General features: G+C 37.2%; 1 protein-coding gene across 1 annotated transcript in view; it reads left to right on the top strand.

Annotated features, from left to right (window-relative positions):
* The window catches only part of LOC143030218 (facilitated trehalose transporter Tret1-like), a 23,022-nt gene extending 1,538 nt beyond the window's left edge, over positions 1 to 21,484 (top strand). Inside the window, exons 2-5 of the mRNA XM_076193378.1 lie at positions 3,572 to 3,758; positions 6,417 to 6,631; positions 9,495 to 9,644; positions 20,819 to 21,484. Coding sequence (XP_076049493.1) covers positions 3,572 to 3,758; positions 6,417 to 6,631; positions 9,495 to 9,644; positions 20,819 to 21,484 — 1,218 coding nt within the window. The remainder of the gene's footprint in view (positions 1 to 3,571; positions 3,759 to 6,416; positions 6,632 to 9,494; positions 9,645 to 20,818) is intronic.
* Positions 21,485 to 21,798: the final 314 nt, after the last annotated feature.

The following is a 21,798-nucleotide window of genomic DNA, read 5'->3' as shown; positions in this document are numbered from 1 at the left end:
TGATGGAGAACATAAACACAGGGGAAGGCTCGGAACCCTATGCACTCTAACGTTTCGTTCGCGTAGAACTTCTTCAGAGAGTGTATGTAGAACTGCAATTGGAGTTTATGTACTAAATCTAATTATCTTTTCGGACACTTGGGAAAGGTCGTTTTTCTGGCGTGTTTTAGAATTAAAATACTAGTTTCTTTAGCTAAATTGATAAACCCTCCTCGATGATTCGATGAATTATTAGTAGAAATATATGCTGATTCAACAATTCTTCTAGTGAATTTATCAAAACCTTTATATAGCACTTCAGCTTCTCTCCAGTTTGGTAAATGATCGAATTTTTCCGCATGAACTACTAAAGAATTAGATGTCCTATGTGCTTTATATATATATATATATATATATATATATATATATATATATATATATATATATATATATATATATATATATATATATATATATATATATATATATATATATTTTTTTTTTTTTTTTTTTTTTTTTTTTTTTCGGGGTTGTGTTGCCCTTTTTTTTACACGGTACACTTAGAGATATTAAAGGTCATTTGCCATTTCACCGACCATGTGAACAATTTGTTAGGATCCTCCTGCAGAATCTCTGCGTCATCTCCAGACCTAATTAGGCGTCCTTTTTTAGTGTCATCCGCGAACTTACTGACATCTCTATCTATCCCATCGTCTAAGTCGTTTATGTACATAATGAACAACAAGGGACCCAAAACCGAGCCCTGGGGGGCGCTGCTATATGCATTGCCCCACCTGGATTTTGCTCCATTTATGGTGACCCGCTGTTTTCTGTTACTGATCCAAGCTCTAATCCATTCTAACACTTTGCCTCCTATGCCGTGGGCTTTGATTCTATTTAATAGTCTTCTGGTAGTTTTCTTTTTAGAATTTACGAACTATGACTATACATGAATCAATGGGAGAGGTGCTCTCAGTTTCTCCTTGGCGCGCTGTGGGGTGCCCCATGTAGCTCCAAGGTTCCACACATATTTGGTTGTAGATTTATTTCTGGCTGAATATGTCTTATCAATACTGCTTCCATACATTTTAGTTTTCGTTCATTGTTGTCTTTTGCCAGTACTATTGTGTTTTCACTCAGGTCCTCCCGCGAAATGCTAGTTTTTTATACTTTTGTAGTGTAGGATTTTATTTTCCCGTTTTGCCTGTGGCATGTGAGTCTCTGTGATGAAAATTAGGGTGTTTGGCCAATATAATCTTTATTAAAAAGTGCACCGTCTTTGTTAAATTTACATGAATATTTGTGCACTACATTACTATATTTTAATTTTTCCTTGACGCCTGTTAAGTTGTTTTTCATGACTAGAGGTGAAGTACTGGAGTTACGATAATAAATAATTAATTCCAAGGTGTCCCCTTGTTTCTTCGGTTTACAATTCTTATATATGATCTCTTTCAGTGTTTTCTCATCTTTTTTGTAAGCTTACTAAAAAGATGAAAAAAAGATGATGAAATACTGAAAGAAATCATACAAAATAACTTAGCAGGAGTCAAGGAAATACATACATATATATATATATATATATATATATATATATATATATATATATATATATATATATATATATATGCACAAGTATCACAAATCACACGTGACTACACCGTTATGCTGATTACCACAGGGAAAAGAAAAGTTCTTGGAATCCGAGCGCTTTCGTGATATTTGTTCACATCTTCAAGGATTACAATAGAATGAATAAGTACAGAGTAAGATGAGATATATATACACATGAGAGAGGTTTGACAACTGGAAAGGGTCACCACTTAAGCTAATTATATCAGGTCAGGTCAAGTCTTGAAGGGTAGGGGTGGGTGATCTGATTCCTTACAGTAATTATCATAAATACTCTTAACTATAAATGGATCAACTTTGTATAGACCTAAATTGTTATTGGGGAGTTTTTCAAAGTCATGTTTGATGATACAGGATTCTATGATATTTCTTTCAGTCATGTCTTTACATGGTACAATTTTTGTTGCATTTTTCCAATTGATCGGATGGTCAAAATCCCTTACATGAGTAAACAAGGCATTAGAACATTGGCCTGTCTTAATGCTATGTTTATGTTGTTTTATTCTTACATCTAAATCTTTGCTTGTTTGCCCAACATAATATTTATTACAAGTGAAACATGGTATTTTATAAACACATCCTTTAAAATCATTTGGGGAGTTTTTTATCAGTAGATTTTTAACAGTAGAATTATTTCTAAAAACAACATTAACATTAAATTGTTTTAGGATATTGGGAATTTCTATCATATTTTCATTGTATGGAAGTATCAACAGGTTTGTGTTATCAAATTTTTGTTTCCTTTCAGTATTATAAAATGTCCTTTTTGCATGTTTAAAACAATTATCCAAAAAGTGTTTTGGGTATATCAACTGCTTTCCAATTTCATAAATCTTACATATCTCATCATTAATAAATTCAGGGCTGCAAATGCGTAATCCACGGAGGTACATAGAAGAGAATGTTGATTTCTTAATTCTAACATGGTGAGCAGAATAGTAATGAATATATGAATTTACATTAGTAGGTTTACGGTGAACACTATATTTAAATTTCTTATCACATCTATAAACTTTACAATCCAAAAAGGAAATACTTGAATCATTTTCAATCTCCACAATGAATTTTATTGAGGGGACTAAGTTATTTAATTTTGTCAAAAATGAATTGAGAATTGACAAAATTAAATAACTTAGTCCCCTCAATAAAATTCACTGTGGAATCCTGTATCATCAAACATGACTTTGAAAAACTCCTCAATAACAATTTAGGTCTATACAAACTTGATCCATTTATTGTTAAGGGTATATATGATAATTAGTGTAAGGAATAAGGTCACCCACCCCTACCCTTCAAGACTTGACCTGACCTGATATAATTAGCTTTAGTGGTGACCCTTTCCAGTTGTCAAACCTCTCTCATATGTATATATATCTCATCTTACTCTGTACTTATTCATTCTATTGTAATCCTTGAAGATGTGAACAAATATCACAAAAGCGCTCGGATTCCAAGAACTTTTCCTTTCCCTGTATTAATCAGCATATATATATATATATATATATATATATATATATATATATATATATACATATATATATATATATATATATGTATATATATATATATACGTATCATATATATACATATATATATATGTATATATATATTATTTATATATATATGTATATATATATATTGTATATACATATATACATATATATATATATATATATATATATATGTGTGTGTGTGTGTGTGTGTGTGTGTGTGTGTGTGTGTGTGTGTGTGTGTGTGTGTGTGTGTGTGTGTGTGTGTGTGTGTGTGTGTGTGTGTGTGTGTGTGTGTGTGTGTGTGTGTGTGTGTGTGTGTGTGTGTGTGTGTGTGTGTGTGTGTGTGTGTGTGTGTGTGTGTGTGTGTGTGTGTGTGTGTGTGTGTGTGTGTGTGTGTGTGTGTGTGTGTGTGTGTGTGTGTGTGCGTGTGTAGTGATTTTGTCAAACGTTAGCTTTTTCTATTGCAGATTGTGTATGCAGTTGTGGTTGCAGGCTGTATGATGATCGAAGGCCTGTTCATGACGTGGCCAAATGTCGTCGTTGATCTCATCATCAATGCCAACGCCAGCAGTGTCAGCGAGGGTGCCAACAATCTTCCACCCTCACACATACAGGAGGAGTTTCTCCTGACGGACTACGAAGCAGGCTGGCTCGGTAAACATCGTCTGTGTATCCTTCGTGGGGACTTTCTTTGGCTCTCTGCACTGGGCACCACAGCCCCTGGGTTAACCTTTATTCACTGAGTGCCGCGGAGATGACCAAGTGTCCCTAGGGCAGCAATAAGGAAGAAAGTAACCCTTGGTGTTGAAGGGAAGGAGCGTGATGAGGTATATCTGGTTGACAGTGCCAGTGTATATGAGTGCCTGCGGCACGTTGCCCAGATATCTCCGAGGCACTCCATTAGGAACCTTTTTCAAGTTTGCAATTTTTACAACTGATAACTGCTTTACGTTCTTCTTTATCGGCTCTTGACCCACGATAGTGCGAGATATGGATGTATTTGGCAGCTGCCAGCAAGTGTATCAGAATAAACATGTGAGGACAGATACTTATTTTTACGACGTCTCGTTTTATCAAGTACTTGATAACGATGTAGCAAACGAAACGTTATAATAATAATACAAGCTGTCCTCACATTTTTTTTTCCATAAACATGAGATATGCCACTGGGGCATTCGTGCTCGGGAACAACAGGTTTCAGGGCAACGATTCTCAACCTGGGGTTCAAGGACAATGACCATTCCGGATGAGGGCAATGCTTTTCACAGGTTGGGGGCAGAAACCGAGAACTAGCGGCAACTGGTGGGAGATTTGCGGTGCAATTAAGCATTGAAGTGGCTGCCCTATAGAACTGAAGAACGCCTATGTATGAAAACATAGTCTGACATCCTCTGAGTCAAGGCTTTGTCGATATTACAGTATGTAAAGGCCAATCCATAAAACTTGATTTGTTGTTAATAATCGGCACCTCTATATTTCCGGACAATCTCGCGTCGATATCGTTCATGCAATAAACACAGAAACGTAGGGCTACACAGCCCCGAAAATAGGTACAGCTTAGATAACACGTTTTTAGAGAAAACTGAGTCCGAGAGACTTGGGAGTTCTAGTGAGTCCGGACCTTAAAACCAGGAAACAGTGCATTAGCACCACGAATAAAGCTAACAGAGCGTTGGGTTTCATTGCTAGGACGGTAACGAATAGAAGTGCAGAGGTAATTATCAAACTCTATCTAGCGACTCTTAGACCCATCCTTGACTATGCGGTACAGTTTTAGTTTCCGTCCTATAGAATGGACATCAATTCACTAGAATCAGTACAGAGAAGAATGACCAAAATGATACATGGACTCAGAAATTTGCCTTACGAGGAGAGGTTTAGGCACCTTAACTTACATTCTCTGGAAAGAAGCAGAGTGCGGGGTGATCTAATAGAGGTTTTCAGTTGGATCAAAGGCTTTAACAAGAATTATGCAAAAAAGGTCATCATATTAAAACAACATGACAGGACTCGCAGTAATGGATTTAAACTGGACAAATTTAGATTTAAGAAGGAAATAGGCAAGAATTTGTTTACTAATAGGGTGGTCAACGAATGGAATAGACTTAGTAAATATAGTGAGCGCTGAAACTATCAGTTGTTTTAAGAAACGTTTTGACAATTTTACAGATGGGGATGACAGGTGGTGATGAATATGGAGCTGCCTTGTGTACGCCTCATGGTGTCTTGCAGTCTCCTTTATTCTTATGTTCTTATGTACTCGGGTGAAGCCTGCCAAATCCTTGAAGAAGAATCAGCAGCCTCACGTTACAGAGGTAGGACTCACCCAAGTGAAGTGTTTGAACAAGAACAGATACGTCCATCTGTGATGAGACGAGATGAACTGAATATTCCACAGATGTCACGGTATTTGGAAGGAAATATGACGTGTCCCTTTCAAATGCAACGAGCATCCAGTGATAAAGTTATATATATTCCTTAAAGCTGTGTTTACAACAAATGGTGTTAAGAATTATCTGGTGTCAGTGAATCTATCTTAGTGGATAAAAAAAAAGATTATGTGTGAGAGGCATGTATTGTTCATCATTAAGATTGTCATAACGTTCAAGAAAAATACTCTTGTGCATACATAAGAAGATTTTACTAATAATTCTGATGTGACGATTGTTGACTAGATTTAACCCTCAAAGATATTTTTAACTCTTATGTCGCTTAGCTTCCTTCATTATTGTTCTATGACTGTGGAGAATTAAGAGAGAACACCAAGTCGGAGTTTGGATACTTTATAGGGAAGCTTGTCATTGATGGTTAGCTCAGTGTCAGTAAATTATGGCACTGGAATTACAGAGGAACCTAACCACCTTCACGGGCTGTAGCCAGAGGTCCTTCACCCCAATTATGTCGTGGTCGTGTGTACGTAATGACGGTGCTGAACAATCTGCAAATAGGAGATTCTCTCTGAAGGGTTTTCTGTTCTATTTCCTGGTCTGTGGAAGTGATGAAGATTTGTAGGCTTCACAAACTGGTGCCCCTAACATATTTCTTACAAGTACATGTGAGTCATCCTTTAATGTGATGAGTCAGATCCAGTGAAAATATATGAATGTATGAGAAGTCATGCTGGCTTGGAAGGCAAGGAACAATTTCTATGTATTAGTTCTAGACCTAAACTGGGATAAAGATTAGATAAATCCGTTCGTACTTCTACAATCTTATCTATTGGTATAAGTGAAGACAAATGTGCAAGAATAATTAATTTATCTTTATATTTCAAAGTTAAACGATAAGCTAAGCGAAGATATTCTTTTACAGCCTCCCTACCCACCCTTTCGAGCATCCCTTTCATCTTACTCTCTGGAATCTTCATCAACTTAGTTGGACTCAAGGGATCCACGATGCTGGGTCTCGTGTTGGCCATTGTCTCCTGGTTGATGATGGGCCTCACCCCGTCTATAACAGGACTCTTCATAGGACGAGCCATTTCCGGCGCCGCCTATGCCTTCATTGTGACGATGTCGCAACCTCTGGTGAGCGAGCTGGTGTCTCCCAAGACCCGAGGGGTCGCTGCAAGTCTTCCGATGTTCTTCTCGAACCTGGCCTCTCTGGAGATCAACGTGGCCAACATTTTCCTGCCCTGGCACCTCACGACGACTCTCTGCGCTGCGCCATTTTTTCTCCTTTTGCTTTCCATCTTATTCGTACCTGAGGCACGTATATAAGCATTATGTGAGAATGAATATGTTTGTCCTTGAGCATACACTATATGAATTCACAGATAGTCGTGCGTGTATGCGTTCGTGTGTGCGCGTGTGTGATTAGTTCATCATTATTTCTATTACGATTATCATTTATATCTAATTATCATTTTTTTTTTTACTTTGCCAATAGCTTTCTCCGATTATACACATTTCGCCCAATCGTCTCTTTCTTATAATACATCGATTACTCAAATTGAATATAAATTGGCTATCTGCCAATATGTTCACCTCTTAGATATTTTATCCACCTATCTTTCACAATTTCCTCGCACAAATGAACTATCATTTTAGTCAGGGGAGGTTTTTTATAATTCAGAGATCCCTTCTTGTTTCCTTCCTTCTAAGTTGGTACCACATCGCTCCTTTTCCATTGTAGAGCACTTTCCTTATTTCCAGTGAACATACATCTCCTGATCGCTTTTACCTCTATATTCCTTGGATATTCAGTTGACGATAACTCCAAGCCCTGCTTTTTTATCTATGGTATCCAGTAGTTTGTATAATATATGTGCTCCCAATTTGTGTCTTTACGTTTCATTTTAAGCAACCCTTTTCCTTTCTTCAAAGACACAATACATAACCAATCCCAATTGTAATCTTTAATTCATCATTTCTACTTGAAAATTTACATCTTCAAGCCTATGTTTTAGATTGGCGATCCCTCCCCTGTGTTTGAAATTACTGTTGACAGAGGAATTTAGATTTGTCTTTACTATAATGAATTATATGTTTCTGAATATTTCTTTCACTCCTCAGATTCTTGCATTTTATTTTATTGAGTTTTTATTGAGTTATTCTCTTTCCATATCCGTTGTCAGCTATTAAGCTCAGGAATATTTCCAATATCTCCTTCATTTTACGTGTCTCTGAATTCCCTCCAATATATTTCATTTTTTTTTATTCCATATTACCTTTTATTATTTCAAATTCGAGTATTAGATGACCACTTTCTTCTATATGATAAATTCATTCAAGAAATCTAATAAAATCTGATTCACTAGTTAGCAGTAAATCCAATCATACCGGAGTGACGCCTTCCCTAAATCTCGTCACTACTTTACCCCACTGGGTCACAGTGTTATTCTTTGCTATATGACACAGTATATCTTCCCATGAATCTTCGCAACCACTTTTATTTTCATTACTCCCATTCTTGAACTTTTCTTTGTTTAGTTTTGCATTCTATTATTTGAAGTGGATTGTTGTATAAACCTAACTAAACCCTTTCAATCTCTTCTTGTTTATCAGTTTTTATAACATTTTCGTCATTTTGCGATTATTGTTTTCCCTTTCTATTCTTGGTGTAATATGTTCCTTCCCTTACCCTCAAATTATGACAATTCTTCACCCAATACAATTTCTTTTAATACAGTCAGCCCTTTTTCTCAACACAGTTGCCACTTTATTTATCTGTTTGTTTGTTTCATCTTTCATTGTGTTACGTTCTAACTACTCTATTTTTTGGCATCCTGGGCAAAACACGATTTCTTCAATACCTAGGCTTCTTCAGTGACTTAACCTACTAACTTCCTGAGATAAATTTTGCTCTTTCAGATTCCCTCAGTCTCCCGTTGCCTGTTTAAAATCTTAAACAGATAGTTATTTCATGACAGTCAGTTTATTTATGCCTTTTTTCCATTTTTTTTCAATTCCACTTGTATTATTTGAAATTCTAAACAGTCTTTGTCTTTGATCCTCCGTGGCATCATATCGAACATCCTGTCAAGGAATTCACACTCTCCGGCATTTTCCTCCCACTGATTCTCTCTCTCTCTCTCTCTCTGTTTACCTTTTTAACATTGGATTACCATCTTTACGTCTATCAGAACTGGTGGCCCCACGTTAGACGCCAAATGTCAGGTGCCCCACCTTGAAAGTCACATGTCAGGAAAACACTGGAGGAGATAAATGGTTTATTTACAGTTTAGAAGGCGTGGGACAGAGGCCAATATGTATTTTTTTAAAATACGCTACCCACCGGACCACGATTTGACAGTGGCGATTTGCCTGGGTTTGGGAGTCGAGACGATTCCGCGGAGGAGAGCGACTGGTGGCTCCGGGTACGGGGTGAGAGACGGCTGCTGGGCTAGATGTCCACGTATCGAGGTGCTGGGAGCATTGGATGGGTTCTAAGATGATGGTTGCGGTTCCGAGGAGATGGTGAGAGAAAGACGGCTACTGCAGATGTGGAAAAAATAGTCGTCGGGTTCCAGAACAATCAATCTTCCGTCGGCCTTTATATATCAGCAAACGAGGCTCGATGCGGCCTGACCAGCTCGAGTACTGCGCGCTGACTGGACGTCGTCGTCATCGCTCTGGGTGATAACTCACGGTGGCTACTTTCGGTTAAGAAGCCTACCTCGTCCCGGGCGAACTCGCGTCCTACGAGTTGATTGGCCGAAAGCAATCAGCTCTGAATAGTATCGCATTGAACAGAGAAGAGAACAGCTTAACAATGTTCACACTGTTATTGTAGCTTCCAAGGCTGGTATATTTTTCTTCTTTTTCCTATAGCAACACTCTTCCAATTCCTTTTAATTCAAAATATCCTTTCCACGCGCTGCGCGTGTACATTTGTGTGATAAGATAGAGTGATATTCGTCAAACATATTCAGACTCCTTTTCTCCCTAGTCCCCGTACTGGTTGGTCAAGAAAGGGCGAGAGAACGCTGCCATCTCAGCTCTCAAGTCGGTTTACCCTCCTGACGATATCGAGGTCCAGTTTCAGGAGGTGAAACAGTGCGTCACTCTGAAAAGTAAAAAACCAGGAGTCAGAGAACAGGTAAAAATATCAATGTACATGTTATTGTCTTGTTTTGTTTTCATTTTCTTTCGTGCCGCTTAGGGGGTTCTTGAATGTCGTCGTTTGAGATTTTTGCGACGTTTATATGCATTTCAATGTCAACGGGGTGCCGTGGAGTAGAATATGTGTGCATGCAGTCATATTGAAAGGAAGAATGTCACCTAGTGTGGAACAGGTTAAACATCATTTCATTATGCACTTAACAGGCGTCTTAACTGGGGGAGGTTTTCCCTCATCTGAATAACATTGCCTGACGAGACCCAAAATAGTACACAAATATCGCAACTTGCGGTCAACCTCTTTACCTAAAGGGATTCCTTCCCCCGAATAAAATTACCAGACGGAGGACATGTGGCGCAAATCGCGGTCAAAGTATCAAGCTCGCTGGGACAAATACCCAAGTTGGCTCTCCCTCTCTCCTGTGGTAAACCTTACCATAGACCACCTAGCTGTCTGTTAGTCAACGATAGCCCTACTGCATTTCATTTTTCAAGAAAATTCAATTTACCTCAGAGTTTCAGCTTGCAGCATATATAAAGTATCTCTTACTTATGGCAATGCAGATTAAAATCATAGTTGAGAATATGACGATACGTGTCTTTACAAAAGATTACAAAGGCGGACCTTTTGGTCCATAAATAGGTAGGATGCAAAAAAAAAGATAATAATGATGAAAAAAAAATAAATACGAATTATGATAATATAAATAATAATAGATAAAATGGATAAATGCATATGTTTAGTTAAATAACAAAGAGGTAAATAATAAATGATAATAAATTGACAGATAAATAATAAATCAAGACTAGGCAAATAATAAACAGAAAAATAATAACAAACAAATAAACAAATAATATAAAATAAATGACAGTCATTACAACATCTTGCTAAGATGTTTATCTAAACGAATCTTAAAGCTTCGAACTGAACTACATTGCACTGCCTCTGCAGGAAGTTTATTCCATTCATTAACTACCAGGCTAACGAATTTGTTTCTACCCACTTCCAAATTAAATTTATTTCCTGACAGTTTGAGACCATTATTTCGTGTTGGATTCTTATTCATTGTGAAAATTTTCACTTTTGATGTCAATCCCCATTCAATCAATTTCTAGTCCAACTTAATCAGCTAGCACTTGCTCTGTGTGAAGCTTATTTAGCAAGTAGCTTTTCGTGGGGGACGGTATCAAAAGCTTTTGCAAAGTCTAAATATATTAAATATATATTGTTTCTTTTGTCATAATTCGAGATGACTGTATTGTAGAAATCGAGTAATTTAGTCACGCAAAAAAGTTTCCGTCTGAATCCATGCTGGCTATCGTTTATCAAACAGTTACTTTCTAAGTAATGTTAGATGGCATCTCTGATGTTACTTTCGCTAATTTTTCCTACGATTGAAGGCAAGCTTATAGCCCTGTAGTTATTTAGTTTATTTTTGTCAGCTTTTTTTTAATATGAGAGTACGTTAGCTAGCTTCCATTCTCTTGGAACATCTTCGGATATGATTGATTTCTTGAACATAACTTTTAATGGAACAACAATCTCATTTTTCATTTCCTTTAAGATTCTTGGATGCCAACCGTCAGGCCCTGGTGTTTTATTAACTTTGAGTTTCTCTATACAACTTTTAATTTTTTCTTTTGTTATATTTACCGTAGTAGGTTCACCCTAGATTTTTCACAGGTTTCAGTTTGTAGTTCACTCTTGAGGTGTTTTGTTTACGAATACTGAGCTAAAATAGTTGTTTAAAATATCACACATTCCTTCATTTGAATACACAAGTTGACCGTCAAGAGATGATAGTGGGCCAATGTGATTCCTAATAACCTTTTTATCTCTAATGTAACTATAGAATTTTTTGGAAATCTCTTTGGACTTATCAGCGATATTCATTTCGCATTGTCGTTTTCGTTTTTTTTATTGTCTTTTTTAAATCTCTCTCTATTATTTCATACCTTTATTTCATACTCTTTGCCGTTTAACCATGTCTTTGTTATCGAGATTTTCGCTTTTGACATACGCTTGTATTTCTTGGAATTTATTCCTAATTTTCACCTCCCCTAGTCACCACTGTCACTTAAATTTGACTTGTAATATCACTCGTCTCGAGGCCCCTTGCCTCTCGTTACGTGAGGTTCACTAATATTCAAGTTCCTCTTAAGTAGTAGGCCCCATGCCTTCTTTTTCCTGTAGTCTCACTATTTTCTAGGCCCCATGCCTATTCCTCTCGTCCTTTGGGTTAATAAAAGGATGGTGAATTTTCTTTCTTCTTTCACTGTAATTTCACCTTAGCTTACACTCGGGATCTCTTTTCTCTCGTCTCTACATCGTCTCCTGATCCTCTCTCCTTACACCCTCTCTATATCTTCTCCCTATATCTTCTCTATCTCTTCTCTGTAGAACGTCTGACGAGATCCCGTATCTTACGCTAAGCTACCTTCGTCTGACGTCACTAATTTTTCTAAACCAATCCCCGGTGACTTCTCAAATAAATGTCACTCCTTATGGGCGTGACTTTGAATTCATGCACCAATAGTTTTTTCCTCCTTCTGCACCTTGCACCAATCCGGAAAGCCATTTCAATGCCACTAGCAAAAATTGTTTACCTCAGCATTAGTCAAACGAAGGTAACCCGCGCTTACAATGTTGTGATTACATAAGCGATTATAAAAACAGTCACCACCGTCGGTGTGTTTACATAGACAAAACGTCGCCCTCACCTAGACATAACATTGCCCTCTTCGGAGGCGTCGAGTCTGAGTTATTCTACTGCCCTAGCTCATTTCCATTCGTACACTACCGGCCTCTTACAGGGCTCGGCAGCTACCCTTGGTCGTCCCGACCAATTTCTTATTTCCCTCTTACAGGGCTTGCTAATATATTTCTAGAATAAGCTAATCTACCCTTGCGTTATTGTTAATCTATCTTCCAAAATACATCATTCATGCTATAAATTGGGAATAATACATAAACATAATACCTATAAATGTGAATAACATGCATCTCAATATATATATAAGGTATTGAATTAAGCGGTTACATGGTTGATTTGCTTTGACAGAGCCAATCTCCGGAATACAACAAAGGCAATCAGTGCTGCCACTAACACTGAAAGTAAGGGTATGATTAGGATTGGTAACATATGTAAATCATTTGAGGGAGATCTTGACAATGGTCTTCTCTTAATTTTCAAGGGAGGGGAGTTTTCAGGCAATGTGAAGTTGAAGGTTGAAATGTAGGTGTCCTCGGTTAAATGCATTGTATTAAGGGTATTAGAAATGGTGGAAATAGTGTCTGCATGCAATTCGCAGTTATCTTGAATAGAGACAAGACCTTCAACCAAATCCAATTTAGGACTCAACCCGGGACAATTTATTGATACCTTTGTCTTGTTAGGGAAAAACAGGTAATGAGATCCTTGTATGTTACAATGAGGGATCTGGTCTACCAAAATTCGTTGGTAATGACAATTGTTCATAACAGACATATTCCTAACCAGAGAGGCTTCACATGAATTTTTCAAAGCTTCACGGAACACAAACATAGAAGAATGACAGAGGTAAAGATTCCTATTAAATCTTCTACACTCCTTCAACTTGTCATTAGAGACTCTGCTCTCCTTCAGATTGTCTACAGAAAGGATATAATTGATTGGGTCTACAATTGGAATATCTACTTCATAAAATGAACCATTTACCTTCAATGGGAAGGGTTTCAATTTGAATAAGTTAAATCTTTGGTTGGAAGAGAACGGGATTTCAATAATAACTGAAGTAACATTAAGGTAGGAGTTTAGCAATGGATAATATAATGCTACATTAGCTTCTTCAAAGAAAGGTTCAAAGTTCCAATCCTTCTTTGCTGACTTAATTACCTTTATAAGTTGAGGTATTGGAAGGAGAGAAGAAGTTACTTGACCCGAATTGGCCATAACTAAATCCTGTACAAAAGATTCCAATTGAACTTGCATCTCAGATAATTTCAATTGCATAGTATTGAGTAACAAAAAAATTTGCATTGTACTCTCTTGTTCACTTTGTTTCAAGCTGAGATTCTCTAAGTTATCTGAAATATCAGAGATCATTTCTTCAATGTTTTTAATGCTTGATTGTAATTCATCAATTTTTCCAACTTTCTCCTTTAATGTATTTATTGAAATTTTCAAGTCAGCAAGGAAGGCAAAATTGGCAATTCCCAAACCAGCAAGAGCTCCCAAAGCCACTACTATTGCACTTCTCTTTTGTCTAACATTGCTTTTGAAATTTGAACCTATGATGTGCAATTTATCCTCTATTTCCTTTATTTTGTTTTCAAGTCTATCCTTAACATCTTTACTGGAAATGTTCTGTTTTAATATTTGCAAACTTTTATTAATGGAGTCCACATTTTCTTTAATTTTGGTTACATTTTTATAATCAAGAACTACCCTTACCACCTTATCAACCAAGATTAGGTTACCTTGATGATGTACCAATGCTCCAGGACGAATCGGATTCCAGTCCATGGCACTCACCAAACTTAATATTATTAATAAGGCAGTTTTCATCTGTAAAATACATCAAGATTAATGTTCAACTCTTGAAAAATATCATTATAATATTCTCCATATTCTCCAGGGTTATCAATATTTATGCACAAAGTATTACTATAATCATCTTCATAGATCTGCAAGCTAATTTTCCTTATGTCATCTAAATGTCCTACCAATTCTTCTCTTGATTCTAAATGTTTAAGTTTAAACTTGTTTCCACCTGCAGAATCAATTACCCTATATGGACCAGTGTACCTTAGTGAAAGTTTATTATTGGGTGAGGTTGCTTTGACCATTACTAATTCCCCAATTTTCAATTTTAGTTTACGAGCTATTTTGTGTTGTTGTTCCCTCATCTCTTGTGAATACACCTGCATATGTTTCCTAACTCTTTGGTGAATACTTTGAAGAGTATTTATCCTATTGGATATATAATCATCCATATTATATATGGGTTTTTGCTCTGCTGTCAACATTTCATATGGCAGAGTTTTGTCCTCCCCAAAAATTATAAAATGAGGTGTATCCCCAGTTGCTACATTAATTTGATTGTTCAGGGTACACTTAACACAAGGAATCCAAGTATCCCAAGTTACACTATGAGGACTTATTAGGGTTCTAAGACATATAATTATCTTTTTGTTTAACCTTTCTACTACTCCATTACTTTGGGGATGGTTAACGAGTATATTGACTTTCTTGATGTGGAACACATTACATAGATTTTCCAAGATTTTGTTATTAAATTCAGTCCCATTATCTGAAACTAGGATGTTAGGTGTAGTAAAATTACAGATTATCTGATCATAGATTACGGAAGCAATAGTTTCAGCTTTCTTATTGATTATGGGTTGTAATATACAAAATCTTGAAAAATAATCAATAGCAACAAATAGGTATTTAAAGCCGTTCTCGGTTAGTGGTAATTCCAAAGTATCCATGTGAACTCTTTCCCAAGGTTTCTGTGGAATGGGATAGGTGAGTATAGGAGCAGGTTTTGGTGTATTTCCCTTCACCTTTACACATTTTACACATTTTTCTATATAATCATATATAGTTTTCTTCATACCTAACCAAAAGTACTTAAGTTGTGCCTGTCTATAAGTTTTATCCTTTCCAGGATGTGAACTACAATCACTATCATGAAGTAACTTCAATATCTCATTTACCAGAGTTTGTGGTATAACCAACTGATTTACTTGACCTCTAGAAATATCTTTCCCATTTACAAATGTTTTCCTATACAAAATTCCATTAATCAAATGAAATTCCTCTATCTTATACCCCTTTGGTAGCTTTGGAGGATCTCCTCTTGGGTTCATCAAATGCTTGATTATTGAATCACATGTCTCATCATCTCCCTGTTCTCTTATTAGCATTTCTTCATCTAAAGTTACTAATTCTTCTATACTACAAACAAAATTAATCAACCCTGTCCCAGTCATTGGTTGACTAATGTTTCTAGAAAGTGGATCTGCTACATTCCTTCTACCCGGAATATAATTAAATTGAACATCATAGCACTGAAGTATCGCAAACCATCTAGCAAGTCTGCCTCTAAGATTCTTATGCTTAAATAAGTTCTGAATAGCTGTGTGATCAGTCCAAACTCTGATGGGATACCCTAGTATCATATCCCTAAAACTTTCTAAAGAATAAATTACTGCTAAAGTTTCTCTTTCAGTTATAGAATAGTTCCTCTCTGCACTATTACAAAGTCTGGATGTGTAAGCTATGGGTTTTAAAGTTTCATTTCTCTCTTGCATTAGTATGCCTCCTAACCCTATGTCAGACGCATCAGTACAAAGAATAAATTCTTTTTCATAGTCGGGGAAAATTAAAATAGGTGAACTTGTGAGTTTATCTTTCAACTTGTCAAAAGCTTGCTGTTGCGCAGGTCCCCATATGAACTTTGAGTCCTTTCTCAACAAAGAACTTAGTGGATTAGCAATGTCAGCATAACTTTGAATGAATTTTCTATAATATCCTGTTAATCCCAAAAAGCTCCTAACCTTGTCTACATTGATCGGAACTGGAAAATTCTTGACAGCGTCCACCTTTGAATTTACTGTACTCAGTCCGTGTCTGTCTATCTTATGTCCTAAGTAAATGACACTGTCTTGCAAGAACTTACATTTTTCAAGTTTTACTTTTAACCCAGCTTCTCCTAGTCTTGAGAATATCAAATCTAATTTCTTAAAGTGCTCCACTGCAGTCTGAGAAACTATTAAAATGTCATCTAGAAATACACTGGCAGTGTTTCCTAACAATCCATCTAGAATAGTATTCATTAATCTCATGTAAGTTAATGGACTATTACATAACCCAAATGGCATTCTCTTGAACTCATAATGTCCTGTTGTAGTAGAAAATGCTGTGAACTCTCTTGAATCTTCATGCAATTCTATTTGCCAAAAAACTGATTTGATATCTATAGTACTAAAATATCTATTCTCAGTTCCCAAACTTCTCAAAATGTCACCGATAATGGGTAATGGTAACCTGTCACGAATGGTGTGCTTATTCAGTTCCCTGTAATCAATAACTGGTCGCATAGTCCCATCAGACTTTGGTACTAAGATCAACGGAAAATTCCACTCACTCTTACTATGTTCAATAATATCCTGTGATAACATTTCAGTGATGAGTTTATCTACTACAGCTAATCTAGAGTGAGGAACTCTGTAGGCTGGTATGTAGATAGGTTGTGTTCCTGGTTTTAACTTAATGTGATGTTTTAAAACAGTTGTTTTGCCTAAGGCGTCCCCCGGCAAAGCAATTGCTTTTTTATGTTTCATAAGCAAAGCAAATAAAGCTTCATCCAACTCAGGGCAATTAGTTGATTGTAATAATTCTTTATATCTATTTCTTAAGTCTATGCCTTCTTGTACTGAGCAAATTGATGAAGTTGGTAATTCTATCTCCTCACTATTCTCATTTAAAATCTTAATAGGTTTAGTACACACCTGAATACATCCTATTTGTGTACCTTTCTTTAAAACTATCTCTTTATTCATAGTATTAATTACTAATACTTCTACTCTGTTCTTATTTGTCTTATAAATCCCTGAGTCCCACTTCAATCCTTTAAGTTTAACTGATTCTGGGACTGTAATTACTTCAGAGTCTACATTGATTCCTTTCAAACACACTTCAACCTTATTAATTGACATGGGATGTAACAATGTCGACCTTGTTAATCCGCAATCTGCAATTCTCAAGGCATCTGTGGTTAATAATTTAGTAATCTCTGGGATTTCTTGAACTTCTGAGTTGGGTTCACAAATTGTTTTACTTTCTGTAGGGTTGGACCGCTCGGCCTCGCTATCTAGGATAGAAATGTTATCTAAGGATTCATTGATTCCTGTCACTGGTCTTAAGTCTGGTTGATTTAAGAATGGGATTAACTGTGACTTCACTAAAATTCCTAAGTCAGCAGGACAAATTACCATGTTTTCTTTTCTCATAGTTGCAAATCCTATCAATAAATCTCCTGGAAAAACAGACTCTTCTACCACTATCACTGGGATGTACAATTGTTCATTTGTATATAAGGCAACTTCTAGCTCAATCTTGCCTAATGTTTTTAACTGATTTCCAGTTACACCTTGCAATGTGTAACGGATTGGTTCCAACATTTTCACTCCTGGGTTCAACTGGTTTAAAACTTTACTAGTAATTACATTAACTACAGACCCTGTATCAATAAAAATTTGAATAGGCTTATTGAACACTTTACCCGCAATGAGAGGTCCTACAGAAGTTTTACCAACAGTAATTATCAGTTTGTCAGTTTCTTTCATCTCCCTTGCATTCCCATATTTAACACAATACCGCCTATCGGTATATATATGGGGAGGTCTGAAATGGTTTATTCTGTGTCTGGGGGTTTTCCTCTTAGCCCTGGGGGTACCCGAAAATTTCGGCACTCATGAGTTCTGTGTCCGATTTTATTATGGTAAATACAGAATGGAGGGTTCCTACATTGATACTCATTGTGACCTTCGTATTTGCAATTTCTGCAAATAATCCCATAAAAACATTCTTGTGCCTTGTGTCCCCAAGCATTACAATTAAAACATAGGATTCTGGTATCCCTATCCCTAGATGGACTTCTAGCATGCCGCCTATGTCATACTTCTGTTTTCTTAAACTCTCTAGAGTTCCTATATTGGCTTTGTTGATTTATAGGCATTACATATGGGTTTATTGTTCTGGTCTCACTGTATCCTTGTAGAAGATAATCTACTTCTCCTAAACAGATATTTGATTTTAAATCTTTGTACAGCCTTTCTGCTGTTAAGTCATCAGAATTCTTTGCCAATAAGCTAAATGTAATCAATTTGATTACCTGTGAGATTTCCATCTTCTCACTAGATCTTTCTATCCAGTCTGAATCTTTCAAGATAGAATTCATGTCTTTTGACCATCTATCTAATCTAGCTAAGTACTCTGTGTCAGTTTCACTTGTCCTAACTTCCTTAATCATTTTTACCAATGATCTAATAGGATCCTGATCACATTTGGACATGAAATGTTTAAGAAAGGCTTTCTTGTAATTATCATATTGATTAATTAATTCCATTTGCTGAAAGTTAATGACAAACCTCGCCCTTCCATGCTCTGGATCTATATTCTCCTTGAGAATCTCAATCTTACGATTCTCATTTGTAATGTTTTTACTAACTATAAGTGTGTCAATAAGGTTCAAGAACTTGTTTACACCATATGTGTTAGACTCTCCTGTGAATTTTGGAATATTTGTATTTGATGTGTGAATTTCGTGTCTCAACACGTTAGAATTCTGAGGGGTACTCATACTTTACTAATACCTTGCTTTAGCCTGGCTGCTTGCGATGTCGCTTCGTGATGTCAATGTCTGGTTTGACGTCCTTCTACGGTCTTGTCATTCCTCAACGACGTTGTTCCTCCTCCATCACACACTCTGCCTTGAAGACCGCCTTGTAGATGATGATCTCCTTGAAGAATCTTGAAGAATGCTTGTTCCCAACGTAGCAGTTACTTGAAGTTAATACACTCTTGATTTTGGTTGTCTTGTTCCCGTAGACTTCTGGCGCCACTTCTCTTCGGAGGTGTTTAACACCCAGTTCGTTCCACCGCTGAGCACCACTTTCACCTCCCCTAGTCACCACTGTCACTTAAATTTGACTTGTAATATCACTCGTCTCGAGGCCCCTTGCCTCTCGTTACGTGAGGTTCACTAATATTCAAGTTCCTCTTAAGTAGTAGGCCCCATGCCTTCTTTTTCCTGTAGTCTCACTATTTTCTAGGCCCCATGCCTATTCCTCTCGTCCTTTGGGTTAATAAAAGGATGGTGAATTTTCTTTCTTCTTTCACTGTAATTTCACCTTAGCTTACACTCGGGATCTCTTTTCTCTCGTCTCTACATCGTCTCCTGATCCTCTCTCCTTACACCCTCTCTATATCTTCTCCCTATATCTTCTCTATCTCTTCTCTGTAGAACGTCTGACGAGATCCCGTATCTTACGCTAAGCTACCTTCGTCTGACGTCACTAATTTTTCTAAACCAATCCCCGGTGACTTCTCAAATAAATGTCACTCCTTATGGGCGTGACTTTGAATTCATGCACCAATAGTTTTTTCCTCCTTCTGCACCTTGCACCAATCCGGAAAGCCATTTCAATGCCACTAGCAAAAATTGTTTACCTCAGCATTAGTCAAACGAAGGTAACCCGCGCTTACAATGTTGTGATTACATAAGCGATTATAAAAACAGTCACCACCGTCGGTGTGTTTACATAGACAAAACGTCGCCCTCACCTAGACATAACATTGCCCTCTTCGGAGGCGTCGAGTCTGAGTTATTCTACTGCCCTAGCTCATTTCCATTCGTACACTACCGGCCTCTTACACTAGTACTATGATCATTAAAGTACATTTTATTAAGAAACTCGTGATTATTTCTTTTTGACACGTTTTGTATATCAACACCATGCCTTACATTATAATTTTGTTCTTTATTGACACCTTGCTCTATATTGACATTTAGTCCTTCATTGACATATAATACCTCATGGACATTTCCCCATCGCGGATATCTAGTCCCTCACGGTCATCCGATCTCTTATGTAAACCTTGCCTCCCTATTTCACCGCGTTCCACACCGGCCACCCGTCGTTCGCTGACATTCTGTCCGGCATCCCTTCCTAAAATTATTTTCTGTCCTCCACTGACATTATATCCTACCGTGATATTTTGTCCTCCACTATCATTAATTACCATCTTGATATTTTGTTCACCCCTATCATTACATCCCATCTTGATATTTTGTCCTCCACTATTATTACATCCCATCGTGATCTTTTGTCCTTTGACATTACATCCTAATGTAATACTTCGTCCTCTACCGACATTATATCCTAAAATTATATTTTGTCCTGCACTGACATATTGCTCTACATTATTGCTATACCCTACTCTGTTTTATCTGTCCTGAATGGAATGTCTAGGTTTAGTCAGTGGAAATTCGTGAGGACGTTGCAACTCGATTACAGTTTTGCCTTGTCCTCTTTCCTAAGACACTAGCCCGAAGCCAGAGCCAAAGGGTCCTTCATGAATAACAATGGCTTCTACATTTCAGATACACCAAATGCGACACTCGTGCAACTACAAGCCTGTTATGCTGATGGTGATCATCTACGCCTGCTATGGGTCCAACGGCTATGGCATCATTACGCCCTATTCCACCTTGCTCTTCACTCAGGCGGGAATGACACTTGACCCACGCCTGTGCACCATAATATTGGGGGTTGTTCGAATCGTCGTCGTCATTATCGGATCATTTATCACCGACCTCTGCGGGAGACGACCCCTCTATATCGGCTCCTCGATTCTGAGTGTTTTATCCTTGGTCTCAACTTTCGTTTCCTTGACTTTCTCCTTCATACCCAAAGTCTTCGTGATAATCTCCTTAATGTGTTTTATAATATTTTCATCCGGAGGAATGAACTTAGTGCCCACTATCCTGCTCGGGGAGGTTATTCCGTCGGCCGTCCAGTCGGTCGGCTGTTCGCTTTGCGTCATGATGGATTGTATCACATATGGCACCTTTCTCTTCATTACCCCATGGCTGACAAATGTCATTTCTTTGCGGTTTATTTTCCTTATTCCTACAGCGATCAATCTTCTTGGGGCATTTGTCGTTTGGAGGTGGCTTCCTGAAACGAAAGGACGACCACTTGTCGAAATCCAGCAAGCGTTTGAGCAGCACTCAAACCAAAATGGATGTCATACGACGTCTTTCTAATATAGCTGTGCTGTTGACATGGGATCTTTTTAAAAAGTACTATGATAGAAGCCTATTTGAAGTCCGTAGTACGTTATTTGAAAAACATAAGTTATTGAAAAATATTACAATCAATAAGAAAGGCAAAAAAGATAATAAATAAATAAAGATAAAGACAGGTACTTACTATTTGTGGTCTGCGAGATTAACTATCTCTTCGTCTTCAAAACAGTCGGTGTCCGGGCTGATCCCAAGATAGTTCTATACCAGCTCCCCTAATCTATCCCCTACTCCGCACTTTTCTAAATAAGAAGAGCTGGCAGACAATACCCGTT

This window comes from Oratosquilla oratoria, chromosome 12 (genome assembly GCF_046742065.1).
Source record: "Oratosquilla oratoria isolate Oo_2021 chromosome 12, ASM4674206v1, whole genome shotgun sequence".
Taxonomy (NCBI): domain Eukaryota; kingdom Metazoa; phylum Arthropoda; class Malacostraca; order Stomatopoda; family Squillidae; genus Oratosquilla; species Oratosquilla oratoria.
This window is presented reverse-complemented; position numbering and strand designations above follow the sequence as displayed.